This window comes from Bos taurus, chromosome 3, assembly GCF_002263795.3.
Source record: "Bos taurus isolate L1 Dominette 01449 registration number 42190680 breed Hereford chromosome 3, ARS-UCD2.0, whole genome shotgun sequence".
Classification (NCBI taxonomy): Eukaryota; Metazoa; Chordata; class Mammalia; order Artiodactyla; family Bovidae; genus Bos; species Bos taurus.
The window spans coordinates 49,495,770-49,519,699 of NC_037330.1; the positions used below are offsets into that span (position 1 = coordinate 49,495,770).

The following is a 23,930-nucleotide window of genomic DNA, read 5'->3' on the forward strand; positions in this document are numbered from 1 at the left end:
TTCAAGGATATCAGCAATCTTGGCTCTGAGCAGCATCCTCATGGAATTCTAAACGCCATAATGTATCACAATGAGCTTCCCCATGGGGTTTCAGAGACAGTGAGCTGGGCCAGAGAAGTCTTAGTTTGCCTAAGGTTTATAAGAGGCCTCCAAGCTGACTAGGACAGAGCTGGGTCCTCTATGGTCATCTCTCATGATTTGCCAATGAATGAATGAAGAAATCCCCAAGAGGCAGTGGAATGAGCACCATCATTGGCATCAGAGAGCCATGGATGGGTTACTTAGCCTCTCTAATAAATTGGAGATAATTTCCTCACTTATAAATTGAAGATAACTACACTTTCTTAGGGGTCCCAGATGGCTCAGCTGGTAAGGAACCTGCCTGCCAATGCAGGAGACATAAGACACGTGAGTTCAATCCCTAGGTCAGAAAGATCCCCTGGAGGAGGGCACAGCAACCCACTCCAGTATTCCTGCCTGGAGAATCCTTATGGACAGAGCAGCCTGGCTGACTACAATCCATAGGGTCACAAAGAGTCAGACATGACTGAGGCGACTTACTGTACACGTCTGCCTCTGGGTGGCGCTCTTGACACCCAGGTTCATGACTGACCAGAAACTAAATGCTATGTATTCTTATATTTAAAGTGCCACCTGGTGGTCAAACTCACGCACTTTTGAATTCTCTAAAATCTTTTGATTACCTCGAGTTCTAGATGGATTTTCAAAGTGATGTAAATTGTAAGGCACTGTTTGATTTCTTTCATTCACATCACAATTTATTGTGTCAACTCTATGCCAGATACTATTCTGGTTGCTGGGGACACAACAGCTAACAAGTCAGAAAAAGTCCTGGCTCTCACAGAATTTGTGTCCTATCCTACAGACAAAGACAAGTAAACAGATTGAAAGGAAAATTTCAGATAGACATGAAGTTGTGAAGACAATACTACTATGTGTGACAGGATACAGAAAATACTTCTCTGAGGAATAAACTTTGGGCTGAGATTTGAATGATGAAAAGTTAGCCATGAGAGGTTGTCCAGGGAGAGGGAGGGAATGAGAGGTGTGCATCTGAGAAACAGAAGTGGGGAGGTCAGGGAGCGAGGGGGTACCTACAGGTGAACTCAGCCTTGGTAACAAATTTGGATCTGATCCTATGGCTTATTGGAGTGTGGTAAGCAAGGCAAATGGTATATTCTGATTGATTTTTTTTTTTTAAGCTCAGTCTGGCTCCTGAATGGAGAATGGATTGTGGAGGGCCAGGGAGGAAGCAGAGACCAGTTTGGAAGTGTCTGTAGAGGCCCAGGTGATGCCTGGGTGGAGACTTGGTCTAGGGTGATATGGTAGAGCTGGAGACATGTAGTTGGATTGGAGATTGATTCTGAAGTGAGAACTATCCTGGGTCATCAATGGAATAAAGAAAAAAAAGGGCTCGAAAGTGACTTTCACATCATTGCTGTGGGAACTAGGGAGACACCAATCCTTTACTGTCTTCCCAGTAGTTGAGTCTACAAATAATTTTTGGAAAAGAACAAGTAGTTTCACCTCAAATTCAGAAGTAATTAATGCAGATATGTCCTTGCTTCAGAGAATACAACGCAGCACTGAAATTCTGCAGGACCTTACAGACAGGAATGTCTCCGACTTCCTGGTAAAAACATATCCTGCTCTTATCCGAAGCAGGTAAGATACTTTTTTGTACTTTTCATCCTGGGTCCCTTGGGAAAATATTAACTAAGATCAGAAGATAATTTCCTCTCATGACTTTTCAACAATCAGGGCAGTGGAATTTTTTCTTTTTCCTAATTTGAAAGTCTCAACTGATAGAAAAGACAACTGGGGCATATACCAGTCAAATGCAACTTATGATTAATTTTGATCTGTTTTTGGTTTTGTTTAGGCCAAGCAAAGTTTAACCCATGCACTACTACAAGTAAAATAAGAAAGTATAGAATTTTTCCAAAACACAGTCTCATATTTTAAGTAGTTCAAAAAGAGAGGTGAAGTTTGGAGGGAGGAAGGAGAGTAAGGGGGACAGGGAGAAGACAAAGAGAGAAGTAAAAAAGGAAAAGTAAGAAGCAACAAGGAGAAAGGAAACAATGAGACCAAGATAGGAGCGAGGCAGTGGGAGAGAGTCCGTGTGAGCCCACAGGTTGTCCAGGTTAACTGTACCTGTCGTACTCTAACTGTGAATTAGCCCCGGTATCACTGCCCTTTCCAATGCCAGGCACTCCTCTCAGCTCTGCAGCTGTTCTCATTGAGCTCCATCCAGGATGGACCAACTTCAGCAGCCCCATCACAGCAAACAGTGAGACAAGAGCATGCTATGGAGAAAGGGTTGTAGGGGACCCTGGTCTAAGCCCCATGTTCTCTGGAATTTTAAAATAAAACATACTGTCTAACTTCAGGCATATTTTCAGTTGCTTCCCCTCCCAGTCCCTAAGCAAAGGATTAATGGACTCAATTAACTACAACACACTGCAGATGGTGATAGCAGCTGCTGAGAAAGGAGTGCCAAGCCAGCAGTTAGCAAATGAGGAACACCATTCGAGCATGAAAATACAAGCAGAGTGCATAGAATTTATTCAATAATGCAGTAAACAATGACCGCATCCCACCCTTTGTTCTCAGCAGCACATTTGCAATGTGGAATTTTGGATTTTGTGCTTTGTGGTGAAGATAGTTTGTGAGGACTGAACTCTGAGGACTAGAGCTGGTTCTGTGTGTTTCCTATCTTGTAATTTTGTCCCTTGTTGGCTGGAAGTCAGTCCCTTAACTCTGCACTAGGAGTAATTCAGAACTTCCTCTGAGCTTGCAGGTGATTATGAGAGTCTCGTTCTTGCCGGATGCAAGAGGGGAGGGCTGCAGCCTTCATTGCATGCTGGCATGGTCATTGTCATATTTCCTGGGTCCAGATCATCTGATAGATGACCTTACAACAGGGCCAGCCAGAAGGCCTAGCAGTCAGGATGTGACTGTAGGGCAAGTGTTAGAAAATATCAGTCTTTTCTCCACAGATTTTTTTCAGGCTCAGCCCTTGGCCTATGAGGGGCTATCAGGAAATACAAAAATGCCCCTTGAAGACTGGGACACCCCAGTGGGCATTTGGGAAAGAAAGTCAACACGTCTGTATATTTGTTGTATTCACTGTATGATTTGTTTTGGCTTTCAGTTTGAAGAGCAAATTCTGGGTCAATGAACAGAGGTAAGAAACTATTTTTGTAAGAAATTAAAATCTCAGAGTGATCTATTTTAAATTATTGTACATTAAAAAAGTCACACCTCAGTCATGTGAATGAGCTGTTCTGTACGTGCCCAGGAATTCGTAAGACATGTCTTAAGGGACGTGTGGCTACAGACACCCTATGCCCAGAACATGCTCAGCAGTGAATCTCCTTGGAGGACATAAATGAGAGGGGATACTTCCTGAAGAGGAGTTCCAGAGCACTCTCCCTCCAGGGAGGTTCTAAAACCTCCAAGCAAATAACAGTTTATAACGAGAGCACGAGTTCCCTATGCCCTGGCATTCCTTGGCCCATTCCATTTAAGGCTCCGGGAGTCTGGCCCAGCCCCTGACTCACCCTGTCCCTGGGTATCTAGGAGGTTCATGAGGTTCCTGAGGTTTGAGAATCCTCCAGAGACAGTCTACGAGTGAGCTGGCCTCCCTAGGGTCCCTCAGGAACAGGGCCTCTAGAATGAATGTGGAGCTGATGTTGACTTGATTTCCTGGGCAGGATCCAGGCCATGAAAGTAAAATTCAGCTTTCAGAATCATTCCCTAAAAGGTAGTGAGGGGCCTCAACTGAAGCAGAAAGGTAGGGAGGTGGGGAGGACAAGTTGAGTCTCTGAGAAATAAAGTTCTCCTCTGCCTCCCCTACTCAATATGTTTTGTTTGTTGAGAAGTTTGGCTTTTATGCTGCCATTGAAGAGTTTTAAGCCAGAGAGTGACACGCCCAGGCCAGTGTTAGGGCACCAGTGTGGAGGGGGTGTTAGACAGGGAGAGACCCGAGGCTAGGATCGCAGTTGAAGACCAGATAGGAGTCAACGCAGGGAGTGGTGAGGGATTCCCTGCGGCAGGGATGGGTGAGAGGCACCAAGAGAGGATGGCAGACTGGGCAGGTGAGTCCAGCACACTAGAAGTACCTGCAAAGTATAGAAGCGGCATGGGGGGAAAGTCAGGGAAGACCTCAAAGAGAAGATAACACAGGACAGATGAGTTGGAAAGGCACCCAGAGAAACTAGCAGCCCTGCAAACGCAAAGAGACCATGCTGAGCTTGTGGCATGACTGGATAGCTGGAATGGGCCACTGGAGGTCGGGCATAAGGAGGGTGAAGTTGGAGAGCTTGGCAGGCACCAAGCTCAGAAGGAGTCAGGACTGCATCCTGGAGATAAGGAAGAAGCTGTGAAAAGTTGGTTTGTAAAGTGAAGCCATGTTTCCCACTAGTGCAGACTATTCCTGCAAAAATGCACCTTTTCCTACAGAAACTGAGAGCTATGGCAGCCATGAGGTACACACACATGGTCACATGGTTCATGACATAGAACTGAGGACTTCTTGTTCCCTTGTCAGGTATGGAGGAATTTCTGTCGGAGGAAAGCTCCCAGCTCCCCCCTTCACTGGAGAAGCACTTGTTGGATTTTTAAGTGACCTTGGCCAGTTAATGAATGTGAGCGGGGTATGTAAACAGACTGGAGATTTGGTGGGACTTTCAACTGGCCACTTATAGAAATGATCATGAGTGCTAAGAAGAGGTGGTGAGGGGGAGTGGGAAAAACCCTCTTGTTTGTTTTTTATGGCTTTCTAGGGCCCTATGACCAGAGAGGCTGCTAAAGAAATGCCTGCTTTCCTTAAACAACTAGAAACTGAAGACAATATTAAGGTATTGGCCCTGCCTGAACTGCCCTAGAGCTAAAAACTCACATGAGCTGGTGGCTGTTTTATTTTCCCAGCTTAATTAAATTCCACCCCCACTCCTGTTGGAATCAGGCATGAAATGTCTCCCAGCTGCCAAAACCTTCCTCCTGCTCCCATTCTTTTTCCTGCAGCTCATTTTTTCTTTAAATAGCTGCTGTTCATGCAGAGTGTCCTGTGGAGTAGAGCCTAACGAAGCCACCTTCCTGTCCTCTAGGTGTGGTTTAACAACAAAGGTTGGCATGCTCTGGTCAGCTTCCTCAACGTGGCCCACAACGCCATCTTACGGGCTAGCCTGCACAAGGACAAGAACCCCGAGGAGTATGGCATCACCGTCATAAGCCAGCCCTTGAACCTGACCAAGGAGCAGCTCTCTGAGATCACAGTGTAAGCCACCGTGCCCCCCGCCTCACAGAGTTCTTGTCACCTTCTCCACTCTGAACACCGCAAGAGGATTCTCACTAGCAGGCACTGCCAGACTGGATGGCAAGCTTGTTTAATCGGGTGCACAGAAACATAAGATTCCTTGTGCCAAACTGCTTGGCCATTCTTTCTCCTTACTTATTTGGAAAGTAAGCATATGTTTGGTTCCATTCCCTTTTTGCTTTTGGTAACACGTTGCTCCTGGAACTTACACAAAGCGTCTCCTTTCCATTATCCAAAATGACTGCCAGTGACTGGGAAGTTCAGTAAATCTTTCATTGCCCCAGCAGTGATTATCTTAGATTCCGGTAATTTCCCCCAGACGGTCAGGCTTTGGAACTGTCAACATATCCTTACCTTCCTAAAGCATAGGCTCAGCTTCAAGCAGTAAAAACATTGCTCTTTTGCAATTTGTAGCATGTTTGCCTTATCAAAGGTCTATATTTGGTTAGAGTGCTTTTGTTAGTACAGACTCCTTCTGGAAGGCAGTAAGGGGGCCCTGTATACTCCAAGTGCACTGACCATGCCCAAGGTCATGGCTAAACTTGGATCTGAAGCCGTAGGGACCTTCCTTGGGACACCCACTGACGCCCTAGACGGAGGAAAAGTAGTCTATGTCCATTCCCACTTAACCTCAGTTTCTGTACTTTCTGCCAAGCCTTTTGAATATGAAATATGAGATAGGAGTCTTGTGATTATAAGAATAGTATATAAAATAGTATATGTTCATTAAATAACGTTTATAGAAGAGAGTTTTAAGAACTAAGTTTCTATAACCCAACAATTTAGGGTATTTCCTATAACCATTTTTTGGCGTTTCCTTCTGATCATTTGTTCTAACCTTACTATATGTGTGGATCAAGCTGTCTGTCATTTTAACAGGGGCACCGGCCAGCACACATAGTGCTTTTGTGGGAATTAGTGAAGGGTGCTTCGGGTGGTGCTAGTGGTAAAGAACCCACCTGCAATACAGGAGATGTAGAGAGACATGGGTTCAATCCCTGGGTCAGGAAGATCCCCTGGAGGACAGCGTGGCAACCTACTCCAGTATTCTTGCCTGGAGAATTTCATGGACAGAGGAGCCTGGCGGGCTACAGTTCACAGGGCCACAAAGGGTTGGACATGACTGAAGCGACATAGTATGAACACATGTTCCTTTGTCAAGGTGGGCAATGGCCCACACTAGAGTTCATGGCTCGTATGTGAAGGCTGGGTTAGATTTCAGCCCATACTTGCCCCATAAGGCAGATGCTTTCTATCTGATCCAGGAAAGAGTGAATATTGCCAAGTGCCTGCATAACCATCCTGTTCCCTTCTCACTTAAACTTACATTATAATGTAACATTTCTCTGTGTTCTGATGTGTTTCTTAAATGCATGATTTAATAACTTATTGCCTTTAAAAATGTATTTCTTTTCACAAACCATGTATTTGTCTACATTAAAAATTCAAGAGTATCTATAGACAAATTATTAGAACTAATAAAAGCATTATAGTGCATGATATTTTTGAGGTAAAAATCCATTCCTATACACAATCAACAAATAATTAGAAAACGTAATACAAAGAAAATGTGTCTAGACTTTCATATTAACAGGGAACTGCATATGATATTACATACATGGTTATATATTACATAACCTTAACATTCAACATCACCTAGAACAGGAAACACACAAATCTCCACTTCACCTTGACCTTGACCCAGTTTGATTTAGACAGTCCCGTGGGATGACAAGCTTCAGGTTAAGAAAGGGGATTCTGGAGGCTGTTCCCTGGGTGGGGTGAGGACTTTCCAGAGCCTGATCTTGTCCTTCTGCTTCTACGCCTCCTCCTTCACCTGCCTCTCTCTCCCCATGTCTCCCGTCCTTCTGCAGACTGACCACTTCGGTGGACGCTGTAGTGGCCATCTGCGTGATTTTTGCCATGTCCTTCGTCCCTGCCAGCTTTGTCCTTTATTTGATCCAGGAGAGGGTGAACAAGGCCAAGCACCTCCAGTTTGTCAGCGGAGTGAGCCCCACCACCTACTGGCTGACCAACTTCCTCTGGGACATCGTAAGTATCAGGTCACGGCACCGCTCTCGCCACCCTGGGCCCAAGGGTGTTTGTGTCTATTCTGACTGAAGGAACACAGCAGGGTGGGGCTCTTATGTGGCCAGGGCTGCCAGAGGGTGCCATGCCCAGGGCCCAAGCTGGGGAAAGATGCAGGGTGCAGCTCAGCAACTGAGGTGGGGGGTGCTCTGCATGTTCTGACCCACCAAAAAATCACTGCTCGGCAGGCCTGAGGCTGGCCTTCCTGGGAATAATCTGAAGCTGAAGAGGTAATAAAAAGAGGTCCTTCACCCTACATGCTCCTCTTAAATCTCACCACACCCTCAAAGTGGGTGAAATGGAACCTCCCCTGTGATCGAGTCACCATAAACATAGGATATCCAGTTAAATTTAAATTTCAGATAAAACAATGAATAATTTTTAATATAGTTTATCCTAGTTCAGTTCAGTCGCTCAGTCCTGTCTGACTCTTTGCGACCCCATGAATCTCAGCACACCAGGCCTCCCTGTCCATCACCAACTCCCGGAGTTCACCCAAACCCATGTCCATCAAGTTGGTGATGCCATCCAGCCATCTCATCCTCTGTTGTCCCCTTCTCCTCCTGCCCCAAGTCCCTCCCAGCATCAGGGTCTTTTCCAATGAGTCACCTCTTCGCATGAGGTGACCAAAGTATTGGAGTTTAAGCTTCAGCATCAGTCCTTCCAATGAACACCCACGACTGATCTCCTTCAGAATGGACTGGTTGGATTTCTTTCCAGTCCAAGGGACTCTCAAGAGTCTTCTCCAACACCACAGTTCAAAAGCATCAATTCTTCGGCACTCAGCTTTCTTCACAGTCCAACTCTCACATCCATACATGACCACTGGAACAACCATAGCCTTGACTAGACGGACCTTTGTTGGCAAAGTAATGTCTCTGCTTTTGAATATACTATCTAGGTTGGTCATAACTTTCCTTCCAAGGAGTAAGCATCTTTTAATTTCACGGCTGCAATCACCATCTGCAGTGATTTTGGAGCCCAAAACATAAAGTCTGACACTGTTTCCCCATCTATTTCCCATGAAGTGATGGGACCAGATGCCATGATCTTAGTTTTCTGAATTGAGCTTTAAGCCAACTTTTTCACTCTCCTCTTTCACTTTCATCAAGAGGCTTTTTAGTTCCTCTTCACTTTCTGCCATAAGGGTGGTGTCATTTTCATATCTGAGGTTATTAATATTTCTCCTGGAAATCTTGATTCCAGCTTGTGTTTCTTCCAGCCCAGCATTTCTCATGATGTACTCTGCATATAAGTTAAATAAGCAGGGTGACAATATACAGCCTTGACGTACTCCTTTTCCTATTTGGAACCAGTCTGTTGTTCCATGTCCAGTTCTAACTGTTGCTTCCTGACCTGCATATAGGTTTCTCAAGAGGCAGGTCAGGTGGTCTGATATTCCCATCTCTTTCAGAATTTCCCACAGTTTATTGTGATCCACACAGTCAAAGGCTTTGGCATAGTTAATAAGGCAGAAATAGATGTTTTTCTGGAACTCTTGCTTTTTCAACCATCCAGCAGATGTAGGCAATTTGATCTCTGGTTCCTCTGCCCTTTCTAAAACCAGCTTGAACATCTGGAAGTTCAGGGTTCACGTATTGCTGAAGCCTGGCTTGGAGAATTTTGAGTATTACTTTACTAGCATGTGAGATGAGTGAAATTGTGCAGTAGTTTGAGCATTCTTTGGCATTGCCTTTCTTTGGGATTGGAATGAAAACTGACCTTTTCCAGTCCTGTGGCCACTGCTGAGTTTTCCAAATTTGCTGGCATATTGAGTGCAGCACTTTCACAGCTTCATCTTTCAGGATTTGAAATAGCTCAACTGGAATTCCATCACCTCCACTAGCTTTGCTCGTAGTGATGCTTTCTAAGGCCCACTTGACTTCACATTCCAGGATGTCTGGCTCTAGGTGAGTGATCACACCATTGTGATTATCTGGGTCGTAAGATCTTTTTTGTACAGTTCTTCTGTGTATTCTTGCCACCTCTTCTTAATATCTTCTGCTTCTGTTAGGTCCATACCATTTCTGTCCTTTATCGAGCCCATCTTTGCATGAAATGTTCCCTTGGTATCTCTAATTTTCTTGAAGAGATCTCTAGTCTTTCCCATTCTGTTGTTTTCCTCTATTTCCTTGCACTGATCACTGAGGAAGGCTTTCTTATCTCTTCTTTCTATTCTTTGGAACTCTGCATTCAGATGCTTATATCTTTCCTTTTCTGCTTTCCTTTTTGCTTCTCTTCTTTCCACAGCTATTTGTAGGAGTTTACCTTAACTCCCCCTCAAATATTGCATTCTTACCCAAAAACATTTATCAGTTTCTGACCCAAAATTCAAGTTTAATTGCGTGTTCAACATTTTTATTTGCTAAATCTGGAAACCCTATCCAGGGGCCTTATTTTGATTTCCCAACCAGATCTTCATTATATTAGATGAGCTACCACGTCAGAGAACATGAAGAAAAAGCTATGTATGAAATCAGAAGCAGACTACTACCTCAGAATCAGAATTGGTGGGGGAAGAAAGGGTCAGGATGGGCTACTGTACTACAGGTCACAGGGTCCAAATGACTTGACAGCAGAGGTCTGCTTATAATGTGGGAGTTGTTTGACACCAGTTCCAGTCTATTCCAGGCATCTCGGGACCAAGATACTTTGTTTTATCTCAACATTCTAAGACTAACATGAAGATGTTAGTCTTCCACTTCATGTGAAGATAGAATATGTCATGATGGAGACCAACACAACCTTTTCCACTATGATTTTTAATAATGATGACAGATTTAGGGTTTATGAAGACATGTTCTCTTCTCTCTTACTCAACTTACTAAGTAGCCATCATTTAACAGTGTAAAACCAGAAATCACCGGTAGCAACTAATCTTTTCTCTAGCTTCTGTCTACCTGAGGAAGCACTTATGAACACATGGGGAAGAGGTCAGAGACAATAAGCCTCCCTTTGACCAAGAACGTCACTTGTAGTCACTCATGTTGGCCTGTGCTTAAACATGAGTGAAGCTAGGCTCTCCTGCACTGAAAAGCTATTAAAGTGCTGGGTTTGCATCCTATTTTTTTTTTTTAAGACAAGGAATAGAATTTAGAGTTGAGGCTGACCCACGCACGTGCCTGGCTATAGACAGAGATCTCTGAGCCTAAGGACAAATTTGTGGACAGAAAGACAAAGCGAGTGTCTAAATGGGAGATGATTCTAGCAAAGTAGACACTTGGCAGTCTAATGAAGAGCTTGGAAATGGTGACTATGATGCCAGCAGGCTTCCTGATGCCCTAGAATTTTAAGAATGGCCTGGAATCAATTCAAGGAGCTATATTGTTGGGACTAAGCACCCTCGTTGGCCAATGGTAAAAAGATAACATTGGCCTGGAGGTCATTGTTGAATAAATGAACAAACACATTGTTTATATCATTTGCTCAGCACATATGTGATGTTGTAAGTTCTTATTTTTAATATATCATCTGTTTTTCTTTTCTTTTAAAGTTTGAAATAACCACAAACTTATAAAAACATTGAAAATACAGTTTTAAACTTTTTTCTGAGCCATTTGAGAGTAACTTCTTCATAAGATACACACGCACACACACACACACATTGCATTTTGTTGCCCTGTCTCTTCAGTCTCCGTCAGCCTGGGTTGGATCCTCCCTCTTTCCTTGACACTCATGACTTGACACTTTTGAAGATAGTAGACCAGTTGTTTTGCACAATGTCCATTAGTTGGGGTTTGCCTAATGTCTCCTCATGATGGATTCAGGTCATAGCAGCAGTTTCATGAAAGCATGCTCTAGCCTGCTCACCACACGCTATCAGGTAGCTTCTAATTTCAGTTTGTCCTATTACTGGTGATCACTTTTGTCACTCGATTAAGATGGTGTCTGCTGAGCTTGTTCACTGTAAAGTTACTCTTTTTCCCTTATAATTCATCAGGATTTGGAGAGAGGTACTTTGAAGCTAGGGCTTCCCTGGTGGCTCAGTGGTAAAGATCCACCTGCCAATGCAGGAGACATGGGTTCAATCTCTGGGTCAGGAAGATCCCTTAGAAAAGGAAATGGCAACCCACTCCAGTATTCTTGCCTAGGAAATCCTATGGACAGAGAAGCCTAGCAGGCTACAGTCCATGGTCTCACAAAGAGTTGGACACCACTGAGTGCGCACACACTCACACACACAAACACACAAACAAACACAGAAGAGTCTTATGGGCTAAAGTCCGTGGGGTCGCAAAAGAGTTGGACGTGACTGAGTGACTAAACAACAACAACAGACATTTAAAAATTATTTCTACATCTCTCTTGTCTTTCCAGGGTTTGAGACCTAAGTTACCATTAAATGAAAGAATTAAGTAAGTTCTAATTTGATATCAATTTTCCAGGTTACTAAATATTTTTCAATGAAAAATATTGGGGTATCAATGATATTTTTAGATGGCCTCCACAATAAGATGAGAGGAGTTATTTAGAAACTTAAAACTTCCACTAAAGAAAACACAATTTTTAAAGTTTTCTAGCCTCATGGAGTCCTATTGAAACAGAGTAAGTTCCCCAACAACAAAGTAATCTTTTAAATTTCATCCAACACAAAAGTAAAACTGTAACAATACTCAAGAGATTGCTTTACCTCAAAGGAAAAAAGATCTGTAGGGCAGCTGAGAGGTCACTTTATTCAAGTCTGTTTCTGGAACGTGGACGTCAGCCACGCACAGACATTTAAAAATGTCCTTCCCCAGGACATGACTCAGTGACTGGACAACAACTTTGAAGTTATGTAAATATCCTGCTTTTTTAAATCAAACTTTCCATTTATTTGTATGTTTATTTATGCTTTTATGGAGTCACGGTTCCTGCGTTAATCCAGATTACAATCTGATACCATTCTTACTGATTTTGGTGCTCAGATTATCCCGTTTGGCCGGTGGGAACTCCTCCACCCCAGCTCCCATGCCCTTTGGACTTGTGTCCACATGTTCCTTGAATTCATCCAAGTTCTCTGCCCAGTCCTACCCTGGAGTCAGTCATCTCCCCAAGGAGTTCTGGGTCCTTCCAGAGGAAGATGTCCTTCAAAACCAAGACCTTGGTGGTGAATATATTCACTGCCCCTGGGGTATCAGTGGTCCCAGGCCTTCACGGTGGAGACAGCTAGGTGAGATGCGCACGTATCTACATAGACATGCACACATTACATCTGTACTTCATCTATATGCTGAACTAAACTGAACAATTGTTGTTATTGCTATTTAGTCACTAAGTTGTGTCCAACTCTTTTGAAACCCCATGGACTGTAGCCTGCCAGAGTCCTCTGTTCATGGGATTTCCCTAGAAAGAATATTGGAGTAGGATGCCATTTCCTTCTCCACTGGATCTTCCCAATCCAGGGATTGAACCTGCCTCTGCCATTGGCAGGAGGACTCTTTACCACTGAAGGACCTGGGGATCCAACAAAACTGAACAAAACATTTACTAAAAAAACACCACCAGTTCCAATCCAGCACTACAGGTTCACTCTGGTTTCTGTCTTTCCATATTTGTAACTCCCTTCTCCAAAAGTGAACAACTGGTTGCTGCTGCCCCTGACTCATTTACCTGCCTGAGCTACACACCTGTATGTAGCAAGTTCCCCATCTCTGCCTTCGTCCTCCCCGCTGTGTGGACACCCTCCTCTCCCTCCTCCAGCCACCTGCCTTCTTGCGCAGGCCATCTCCGTTCTGCTCTGGCTCTGATATCGCACACCAGATCAGCCCCTGTAAGGACACCATCCTGACCCCGCCTGGGGCTCCAGCACCCCGTACCAAGTCACTTCCATGGATGTCCTTCTTAGGTTCTCATTCTGCTTGGGACCATTTTGACTCCTCCCCTACCCTCACCATGGCTGCCCACCTTTCCCTGTCCAGCCTGATGGACTAAATTCTGTTAAGAAGAGAAGGGAGGAAGTGATGTGAGGCCAAGGATTATACTATAAATTTTTCTGAATTCTGGAGACATGCTTAGAAAGTAGAATCAACAGGACTTTGAGACTGATTAGAAAGAAGAGAAATCAGGTGGAATTTTATAATTCATTGTTTCAAAAGATACAACTGAAGATTCCTGTGCAGGGAGGTGGGGGTGAAGTAGGGTAGGAGGACGAAGGACACCTTTACATACGTTTGCTAGCCAAGAACTGCTTATACAAATAGAGTCAGAATCCCAAACTGTAAGTACTGGAGGAGCCTGGCCCAGTCCATGTCTTACTGAATGAGAAACAGAGGTGCAGAGATTAAGGACCTTGCTCCCCTCTTCTCTCTTCAAGATGAATTACACTGTAAGTGCTGCACTGGTGGTGGGCATCTTCATCGGGTTTCAGAAGAAAGCCTACACTTCTTCAGAGAACCTTCCAGCCCTTGTTGCGCTGCTCATGCTGTATGGGTGAGTTGTGTGGGCCCTTAGCTAATGAGAAGGGAAGCCAGGGGAGGAGCTTGCTCTTCTGACAGAAAACCTGGGTTTCCAGTGTCAAGATCAGCTTCTAGTTCCTGGCAGGGTCTGTGGCTGCTGATCAGGAATCTGGCTGGCTTCTGTTTCTGACTCCATGCATGGAGGTGTTCCTGCAGCCCAGTGCACTCAGGAACAATGGAGACACCCATATGGTTTGAATCTTAATCCTCCTCCACTCAAACTATGGCTTGACCAAAGTCTGAGAATCCATCACTGCCCAGTTCCTCACTCAGCTCTGACTCTCATTCATCTGTGGTCAATCTGTCCATCTCAGTGTCTCCTGTACCAGCCAAAAGTTATTTGTACATAGAAGACTACAGCTGAAAAGTCATTCCTGGGTCAGGACCAGAAAATAACACAAGGATTAAATCCAATAGAATTACAGAGCATACAACTTTATATCCAAGCCCACCACTTACTATACATATAACTGCTGCTGCTGCTGCTGCTGCTAAGTTGCTTCAGTCGTGTCCGACTCTGTGCGACCCCACAGACAGCAGCCCACCAGGCTCCCCCGTCCCTGGGATTCTCCAGGCAAGAACACTGGAGTGGGTTGCCATTGCCTTCTCCAGTGTATGAAAGGAAAAGTGAAAGTGAAGTCATACATATAACTGTAGACAAGTAATTCACCCCACTGGGGCCTGAGTTTCCCCATCTGCAAAATGGAGATCAGGATACCTGGCCCTTCCTACAGGAGCCAGCAGTGTCTTGCCAGAGCAATGGCCTCTATTCATCTCTCTTAGAGAATTCAGGAACAAGTGTGAATATGACATATCAGCTCCAGTGAACTATGAATATTAGCCTGTTGGAATCTCAGCCCAGCTTTGCTGATCCAGACTAGAATGGAAAGTGTTGCAGGGTAGAGAATGCTCCTATATATTGTGTAAGGCTTTATAATTTACAAGACACATTCACAGCTACTATCTCATTGCTCCTCACAAAAACTCCACGAGGTGGTCAGGAAAGGCATTATTGTCTCCATTCAAAGATGAAGAGCAAAGACCAAGGAAGGGAGTATCTCTTTGGTTCCCCTGGACTCTTCATCAGTTCAAACATACCACCCCGTGTGAAAGGGGGATGAATTATATCTAGGGGCACAGCAGGTGGGGTGGAAATTGGAACTCCATCAACTGACTTGTGTCATTTCACACAGGTGGGCAGTCATTCCCATGATGTATCCGGCATCCTTCCTGTTCGATATCCCCAGCACTGCCTATGTGGCCTTATCTTGTGCTAATCTGTTCATTGGCATCAACAGCAGTGCCATCACTTTCGTCCTGGAATTATTTGAGAATAACCGGGTAAGCGTGCCTTTCTTGGCTGCTTCTTTTGATTATTTGGACACTAGAGAGTGTGTGATGGTCAAGCAGAGCCAGGGGCAAACTCCGTGTCTGTGCATTCTTAGTGTGTAAATGAATGTTGCTTCCTCCCTTCCTTTATCCCTCCCCTCTTCCCTTCCTTTCTTTGTTTCTTTAAGCTCCTTGTTCATTCATATGCTCTGAATGTCATGGTTTTCTGGACCCTTTCTGCAATTTATAAAGGACCTTTCATAATTCTAAGCTTTTAGATCTTACTTCTTCAAGAAAGTATCCTTGGGGACTTTGGGTCTTAGATTTTACATACACAAGGTAACTCATTCATGTAATTTCAGAGTTTAAAAAGAACAGAAAGGCATACATAAGTCTCCTCCTTACTCCTGTTTCCCACTTGCCTAGTTCCATTCTCCAGAGGCAACGTTTTGTTTGAATTTCCTATGTATTCTGGAGTACGTGCATGGGTGTTCAGTATGCTGACATATAAACGAATACATATATGATCTTTCTCCCAATTTCATACACATATTGTAACAGAAAAATATGAAAATTAATCCTGAGATTAGGCTTAGGAATCTGTAGTGCTGAACGACCCACTTTATGAGCTGTGCGGTGCAGTTGTCACATGCACACCCGCAGACTGCTCCTTGCCCAGCAAGAACTGGCAGAAGGAGTACTAACACAGTGGCAGTGCCCAGGGCTGTCTTTGCTCTGCGCTTGCTCCCCCGGTCCTCTGTGTCTCAGCCCTGGCCGTCCTGGAAACACTCCCGAGGATCAGTGGGCTCTCCCGTGTGCCTGTGTCCCCAGCACCTCTCTTGCCCTTCTCTCTCAGAAGGTCTTCGCAGTTGAGAGGGTGGGCACCAGCCAGCACATCTGCACACCTGTCCTGTGGCCCCTCCCCCACGCCTGCTTCCAGGCCTTGCTGGGAGGACCCAAGGCAAACCTGCATTAACCATCCAGTCCCATGGCTTCCGGAGAGCAACTCTTTCCCTGACTTCATCAGGCTTTCTGTAGCCACTAAGCAAGAAGCAAAACCCCAGCTGTCCCATGACTGATAAAAAATGTACCACATCACAGTCAGACCCCAGAAAGGAGGTGGATGAGAACACAGACTCCACTAATGACCAGAGCATCCTGGAAGACTGAATATGCTGCTCTTTGGAGTTGCTTTTGTCACAGGCTCACAGCTCACCACATCTTGATAGAGTGTGTTACTTCAAAATAAAGAGCTTAAACCAACTCAAAACATCCCACTCCTGCAGACTGCACTCATTTAGCCAACAATTACTGAGTGCGTACCCCTCCCCTGCATAAAAAAGCTGGCTGCTTCCCCCTAAATTGTGGAATAGACGGATGCTGCAGAAATTCCCAGAATCCCACAGGAGGCTCCTCAGGTCACAGAGACATCCACTAGGAGAGCACTGTGTGATGAATGTGCCAGTATAAACCAGTGTGGCCCCAGGAACTCCCTTCCGGTGAGGAAATGATCTGCATGCTGAATTAGGAACCGATATAAGCGGAGGTTCATAACCTTCCATGAGACAGTGTGTGACAGAACATTGAAGGAGCAAGACTGATAAAACACCACAGACCAGAGTAGGCCAAAAGAGCTGGACTGTGGGGTCAGCAGGGCCTCGATAGAGGAATTCAATTCATACCTGGCTTGGAATAAGTAGTATTTTATTAACCCACTTAATAAACAGTGAAGTACCTACAATGAGCTAATCAGGTGTCAGGTGCTTAGGAAGGACACCAAAATAATTTGGACCCAGTCCCTGCTCTCTGGGCAGCAGTGACTAGTGCAGAAAATATGCAGGTAGGAAAAAAAATTAATCGTGGTGATGTGGTAAGTCCTCTAAGAGAGGGTTCGATGTTTTTCCATGGGAACCGGGAAAGGTTTAGGCGAGAGGAGAGTATTTGAGCTAGGTTTCTAAAGAAGGCCAGGAATCTACCAGAGAACAGGAGGGGAAAGAGCATTCTTTTCACTAATAGCAATGGTTAATAGAAGTTACAAGTGCAAGGGCCTAGAGATAAGAACGTAGTGCCTTCCAGGAAGAGTGTGGGGGGACGGTGGGGAGGGTAGATAGACGGCGATGAGGTGATGTAAGCAAAAGTGCAGAGGCCAGAGAGGAAGGAGGTTGTACGGCAGAGATGGGCCAGAAAAGCAGGTCCGCCTCAGCCCCTTGTGTCCCTCTGCCTGACACTGACACTTGAGGCTCATACAGCAAATACAATCTACCACCTGAAAAATAAGTCCCCCAGCACAACCCAGGCACCAGGTAGGATCTCCGGCCATCTTTTCTGCTGGTGACAGTTGCAGACAGCCATTGCTGTCCTTTGGGAGCTGAGAGGCAGAGCTAGAAGATGCTCAGGGGCCCTCTCCGCTTTGGTACAAGCTAGGCTACGACACTGCCAGCGACAGAGCCTGAGCCCCAACGCAGCCCGCAGCTGTACCAAAGGAGGGAGAGTTAAGGCCACAGGCCCAGCAGCTGCTGCATCTCCTGGTAACAAAAGCCTGGGAGGCTTCCTGTGTAATTTCAAAGTGAGTCTGCAGTGAAAGCTCCCCAAGCAGGCTGCTGGCTAGGGACACCTCCTGTGAGTATTCCCAAGCCTCCTATCTGCTTGACAGATCCCTCCAGCAGCCAGGCCCCTCTGGCTGCACACCATCCCCTGGCCCTACTCCACTCAGGAGGGGGCGGACAGGCTTGGCCCCATCACTGACTGTCCTGCTTTTCTAAATTTCAGACGCTGCTCAGGATCAATGCCATGCTGAGGAAGCTGCTCATTATCTTCCCCCACTTCTGCCTGGGCCGGGGTCTCATTGACCTGGCACTGAGCCAGGCAGTGACAGACGTCTATGCCCGGTTTGGTGGGTAGCAGTCATGTGGCCCTGGATCCTCCAAGACTGGGAGGGCTCCATTGGGAGTTTCTATGACCAACCTGCAGCCCGGACTGGGGCTGGAGGCACCTGGTTGGTCTGGGATTTTTTCCTGGTACTAGAAGGAATCAGGGTGCTTCTGTGTCCATGGTTGAGGAGCATAGGAGGGATCAGGGACAGTTCCTACTCTGACTTGAGCCAATATGAGACTCGGGTGATGGCTCAGATGGTAAAGAATCCACCTGCATTGCAGGAGACTTGGTTCAATCCCTGAGTTGGGAAGATCCCCTGGAAAAGGTCATGACAACCACTCCAGTATTCTTGCCTGGAGAATCTCCATGGATAGAGGAGCCTGGCGGGCTGCATGCAGTCCATGGGGTCAAAAAGAGTTAGATACAACTGAGAAACTAAACACAACACAGAGACTCGGGTTTGTCACTGACTTAATCCCTCGCATAAGGCGTGGTCTAGCTGAGCCTCGTGTTGTAACTAGGTCTTGGGACGGCTGGGGCAGCGGGACGGCTGGGCAGCAGGACTTACCTGTCATTTTCTGGTGGTCTGCATCCCCAGGTGAGGAGCACTCTTCAAATCCATTCCAGTGGGACCTGATTGGGAAGAACCTGGCTGCCATGGCAGTAGAAGGTGTGGTGTACTTCCTCTTGACGCTCCTCATCCAATACCAGTTCTTCTTCAGCCGATGGTATGCTCCGCCACCACCCCGAGGGCACCAAGCCCAGCTCCTCACATCTGTCAGTCAGGGGACTTGATTTCACATCCATGTGGTCGTCTCTTTCCTCATGAGCCCCACTCCATAAAGACTGTTATGCTCTCAAAGCCTGGCTTGTTCTGAATAATGCAAGGAGAGACACATTAAAACAGTCACATTAGAATTTGTGAAAATTTTAAAGTGTTTAGAATACAGTGCAATTAATTTCAATCACTAGTATTTAATCCCATTCATTTAATAAACATAATCATATTAAATTGGATCATAGCATCACAAATGATAATGATTAATTGATATCCAAAGTACTAGGAAATCAATACATGCATTCATGAGGAAATAGACAAATCAGACCCCTTTGCTAATTAGAGATTTGAGAGTCGGGACAGGGCAGAGGGGGGAAGAGAGTAACGCGGTGGGTGATATTTGAGGTGAAGGCGGCCAGGTGCAGTGTGGCGGGGGTGGAGCAGTGGTCATGCCCCCCTGGTTGGGGAGCAAGAGGGTTGTCTGCCAACCCAGACCCAGCCCCGCCATGCCTTTCTTCCCATTCTCTTGCTCAAGGCCCTGCCTCATTCTGAAGTGGGTGCTCAGGTTTCCAGAAGGCAGCCCCCTCTGCAACCCAAGTTGATACTTACTGGCCTCGGCTCAGAGCCCTGAACTGCAAGTCACTGGGCACTCAGAACAAGCTTTCCTAGACAGTGTTTGTCCCTTACCCTCTTACCCTCTCAGGCCAAATGTGGTCACATATAAATAAAGATTCAGAGGACTTATCTTTAGCTTTTAATCCTCAGGGAATTGAGTTATTGGAAAGAGGTGGAATAAGATAATGAATGTCAACACACTTAGAATAAAAAAACATGACCAGAAAGTGATTCTAGCATGAGGATTTGTCCATGGGACCCTCAGTTCTTGCAGGCCCCGCTCTGCAGCTTTGACCACCTCTTTTTTTTGAGGGGAGGCACCTCTTTAAGAGGCCTTGGGTGGGAGAGAAGCAAGAGTTATTTACTAAAACAGACGCATTAGCTTCAAACTCTGGTGTCAACACATCAAGTGTGTCCTTCTGTATCAGAGCAGAAAGAGGACCAGAGAAGTGTTCCGAATCTCTGGCTTCAAGAAGACAACAGTGCCCATCCTGAGAAACAACCAGGAAAGGAGAGAAATTAGAGGAGGGAAGAACGGGTGCTCTTGGTAGTGGGTATGCCCACATGTGGGGAGTTCAGGATGGCTGTGAAAGGAGAGGGTTGGGGTGGGGGTGGTGAGAGATGAGTCTGGAGAAGAAGGCAGAGTCAGGTCATGAAATGCCCCCTCACCTTGGTGAGGACTTAGAATATAAGCCTGAGGACAGCAAAAAGTTGTTGGGGTGTTTTAATCAGGGAAATGACATGATCTGCAAGCATTAGAAACAGAGAGATCAGACAGGAAGCTGCTTTGTTACCTAGGCAAGAGACAGGGGTAGCCTGGAAAGGAACGAGGGTGTTAGGAGATGAAGTAAAAGAAGTTGATGGAGTAAATAGTAAGAAGTTTGTTAGACAAAACTTTGTAATGAACTGGATATGGCCAGAGATGGATGGAGGAGAGCATGTAGGTCAGGGTATTCAGGGTGTTCAGAGAAGAGGCTGTGTTGTTAAGGATGGTGAGATTCTGCTCCGCAGGGCAGGAGAACAAGAACACTGAGCCGTTGGAAATGCCTGCAGGAGCTGGGAGCTGGGAAAGCCTAACCTGGGCTGGGAGCTATGGGTAGATGGGTAGAGGGAGCTATGGGTAGATGGGTTGGTGGAGGAGTCAGTCCAAGAGATAAATGGGTAAGATCTCACATGCCACCCAACATGGCCAAAAAAAAACCACCTTTTAACGTGTGGGGAGAAAATTTAGGTATCTACTTAAAGCTTTTCAAAGTTATGTTGAGTGTACATATTCAAAAGGGTTTGAGTATTACTGAATTAATTACTGGAGAGTAATTGTGCTGCAAGGGAACCATCCAGTGCAAGGAGGCAGGGCTCTGAGCTGCAGGACCTGACCTGACAGAAGCGCCTGCCCCCCTGTGAACCTATCTCCTCAAATGGACAATAAGGAGATTGGATATAATTCTGCTACTCTCTGTTTCTTGAGTCACTAACTGGGTGGGCCAGGCCATTTGGAATGTAATTTCTCTACCAATGTTGTTGTCGTTCGGTCACTAATTCACGTCCGACTCTTTGTTGACCCCATGGACTGCAGCACGCCAGGCTTTCCTGTCCTTCACCATCTCCCAGAGCTTGCTCAAACTCATGTCCATTGAGTCAGTGATGCCATCCAACCATCTCATTCTCTGTTGCCCCCTTCTCCTCCTGCCCTCAGCCTTTCCCAGCATCACTGGTCTTTTCCAGTGAGTCAGCTCTTCTCATTAGATGGCCAAAGTATTGAAGCTTCAGCTTCAGGATCAGTCCTTCCCATGAATATTCAGGGTTGATTTCCTTTAGGATTGACTGATTTGATCTCAGTGCTGTCCAAGGGACTCTACCAATAATAATACCATTAACTGCAATAATAAAACCCTCTACAATTTTTTGAATGAAAAAAAAAAAAGGAGAAAGATTAATGGGAGGATGAGTGGGAAAGGTAGGTGGGGCCTGACTGCAGGTCTCTGGGATTTCAGCTGAGGAGTTAGGATTTTAACCTACAGCTGATGGAAAACTATAGTTTGGGACAGGAGATAACCTGATGGACTAAAAGAAGTAGGAGGCTTGGTTGCTAGTAACTATCATTTGTTGAGTGCTTACCATAGATGAAGGGTTCTATCATGACAGCAGCTACCACGTTTTGAGTCTTGACTCTATGCCAGACCCTGTGCCAAGTTCATCTTTACCACAATCCCATGAGGTAGACACTCTTACCACCCCTCCCTGTCTTATGGTTGAAGGAGGCGAGGTTCAGCAACATCCCCACAGTCACAGACAGGGAGGCAGGACTGGAGACCAGGGCAGACTCTGGTCTCGAGCGCTTGCCTTCTCTGCCTAATGCCCGACACCTTTCCTGTGCAGAGTCCTTTTGAGAGCCAAGCGTTAGGCGTGGAAGGCTGGGCTGGGGTCGAGGCCAGTGAATGAGCAGAGGGTAAGATGAAAGGACAGCGCTAAGGACACTGTGAACCAGCCCCCTCCGTCCTCTTTTCTTCCTCTAGGACTACCGAGCCTGCAAAGGAGCCCATCACAGATGAAGATGATGATGTGGCTGAAGAAAGGCAGAGAATTATTAGTGGAGGAAATAAAACTGATATCTTAAGGCTAAATGAACTCACCAAGGTAAGGGAATAGATACAGGAATGTTAGTTTGGAGGTGCCAGTTGGACTAAGATGGCACGAAGCTGTAATTTACCTTCTGAAGAATAGGCAACATGCTAATGCAAGCAATTCCTTTCCCCAGTGTTATGTGAGATTGTCATCTTTGTTATAACTAGTCTTCCAAGAACTTTCAATGCTCTTTCCCTAGCATTTATCTTGAGCACTGACACAGGGCCTCAGCAAGAGCCGCTGCAACTGAGCCCTGCTAATGAATCTTCCTGCACTCCATTTCTGCACAGAGGCTCAGCTTCAACGCTCTCAGCGCTCACAGCACCTCTGTGCACATCATGTCGATGTGTAACCTTCACCTAAGCCATCGTTTGCTCTCCTGCCCTCCCCCTGTTTAACCCTCTGTTAGTCCTCAGTCCACTTTCTCTGATCTTGCAGGTTTATTCAGGCACCTCCAGCCCAGCAGTGGACAGGCTGTGTGTGGGAGTCCGCCCTGGAGAGGTGGGTACTCTGTGGGCCACATGTGAAAGAACCTCAGGAAACCAGCTCCCATGCATGTCTCTGGTCCCCTCTGAAACAGAGCTGATCAACAGACATAAAACACAAGCCACGTAGGTCATTCTAATTGTCTAGTAGCCATAGGGGAAAAAGCAGGTGAAATTAGTCTTAATCATTAATCTTGTCCAATATATCTGAAGTAGTATCAGATATACTTACTTCAACATGTAAGTTATATAAAATGTTTTTTATATTTTACATTATTTTTTGTTACTGTTCTAAATCTTCAAAATCTAGTGTGCATTTAAGCTCATAGTACATGTAGATGCATTTCAAATGCTCAGCAGTCACTGTCAAGGAGGGAAATTCTGCTTCCTACTACCCTTTTAGGTTCTGGAGCCAGGGCTCTGTCAACTGAACTGATAAAGATGGAGTAACGAGAGAAAAGCAAAGAGAAAGCTTGTTAGCATGTGCACATGCGCAGGAAAGATGACTACCCCAAAGGGGTGGTGGGAACTTGGGCTCATGTAGCACCTTAGCAGAGGAACAATACATTTTTAGGGAAGTTACAAGGCAAAGGAGATAGACTTACAGTTTCTAGCAGGGTGGGTTGCAGGCAAGTGTATGGGTAAACTGTTTGTGACCCCATGGACTGTAGCCTGTCAGGCTCCTCTGTCAATGGAATTTTCCAGAATACTGGAGTGGGTAGCCACTCCGTCTTCAAGGGATCTTCCCGACCCAGGGATCAAACCCACATCTCCTGTGTCTCCTGCATTGCAGTCAGTTTCTTTACCATCTGAGCCACCAGAGAAGCCCTGTATGTGTAAATAATGGCAGATAAAGGCTAGTTATTAAAGCTTGTGATATAGATTCCTCTAGTGTCATCTCTTGGAGAAGGCAAAGGCACCCCACTCCAGTACTCTTGCCTGGAAAATCCCATGGATGGAGGAGCCTGGTAGGCTGCGGTCCATGGGGTCGCTAAGAGTCAAACACGACTGAAGTGACTCAGCAGCAGCAGCAGTGTCGTCTCCAGGCTAGTAAGAGTCTAAAGTTGTCTCCAGTGATTACTTTTGTCCATCTTGATAGAGAGGAAAAGGGAACACCTTGTAAATTTATGTCCTGCTTTGAGGCAAATAAGGAGAGGGCAGACAGCTTGTCTTATATCTGCTTCTTCCGATTTGCCTTCAGCTTACAATCACCCTCATGCCAAATGACACATTCTGCTTCCATACGCCATAAATGACTAATCACCTTTATATGGCAGCATGGGTCCAGCATGCCTCCCTTCACCACATACACTTGCCCTGGGGCCTGACACTCTGACCTTCTTGGGCTCCAGGGCAAG

At 45.7% G+C, this 23,930-nt stretch overlaps 1 protein-coding gene across 1 annotated transcript in view; it reads left to right on the forward strand.

Moving 5' to 3' along the window:
* The window catches only part of ABCA4 (ATP binding cassette subfamily A member 4), a 143,912-nt gene that overhangs the window by 108,909 nt on the left and 11,073 nt on the right, over positions 1 to 23,930 (forward strand). The window contains 12 exon segments of the mRNA NM_174221.2: positions 1,592 to 1,686; positions 3,176 to 3,208; positions 4,574 to 4,679; positions 4,809 to 4,883; positions 5,133 to 5,302; positions 7,216 to 7,393; positions 13,725 to 13,840; positions 15,060 to 15,207; positions 17,965 to 18,088; positions 18,668 to 18,797; positions 21,979 to 22,099; positions 22,526 to 22,588. Coding sequence (NP_776646.1) covers positions 1,592 to 1,686; positions 3,176 to 3,208; positions 4,574 to 4,679; positions 4,809 to 4,883; positions 5,133 to 5,302; positions 7,216 to 7,393; positions 13,725 to 13,840; positions 15,060 to 15,207; positions 17,965 to 18,088; positions 18,668 to 18,797; positions 21,979 to 22,099; positions 22,526 to 22,588 — 1,359 coding nt within the window.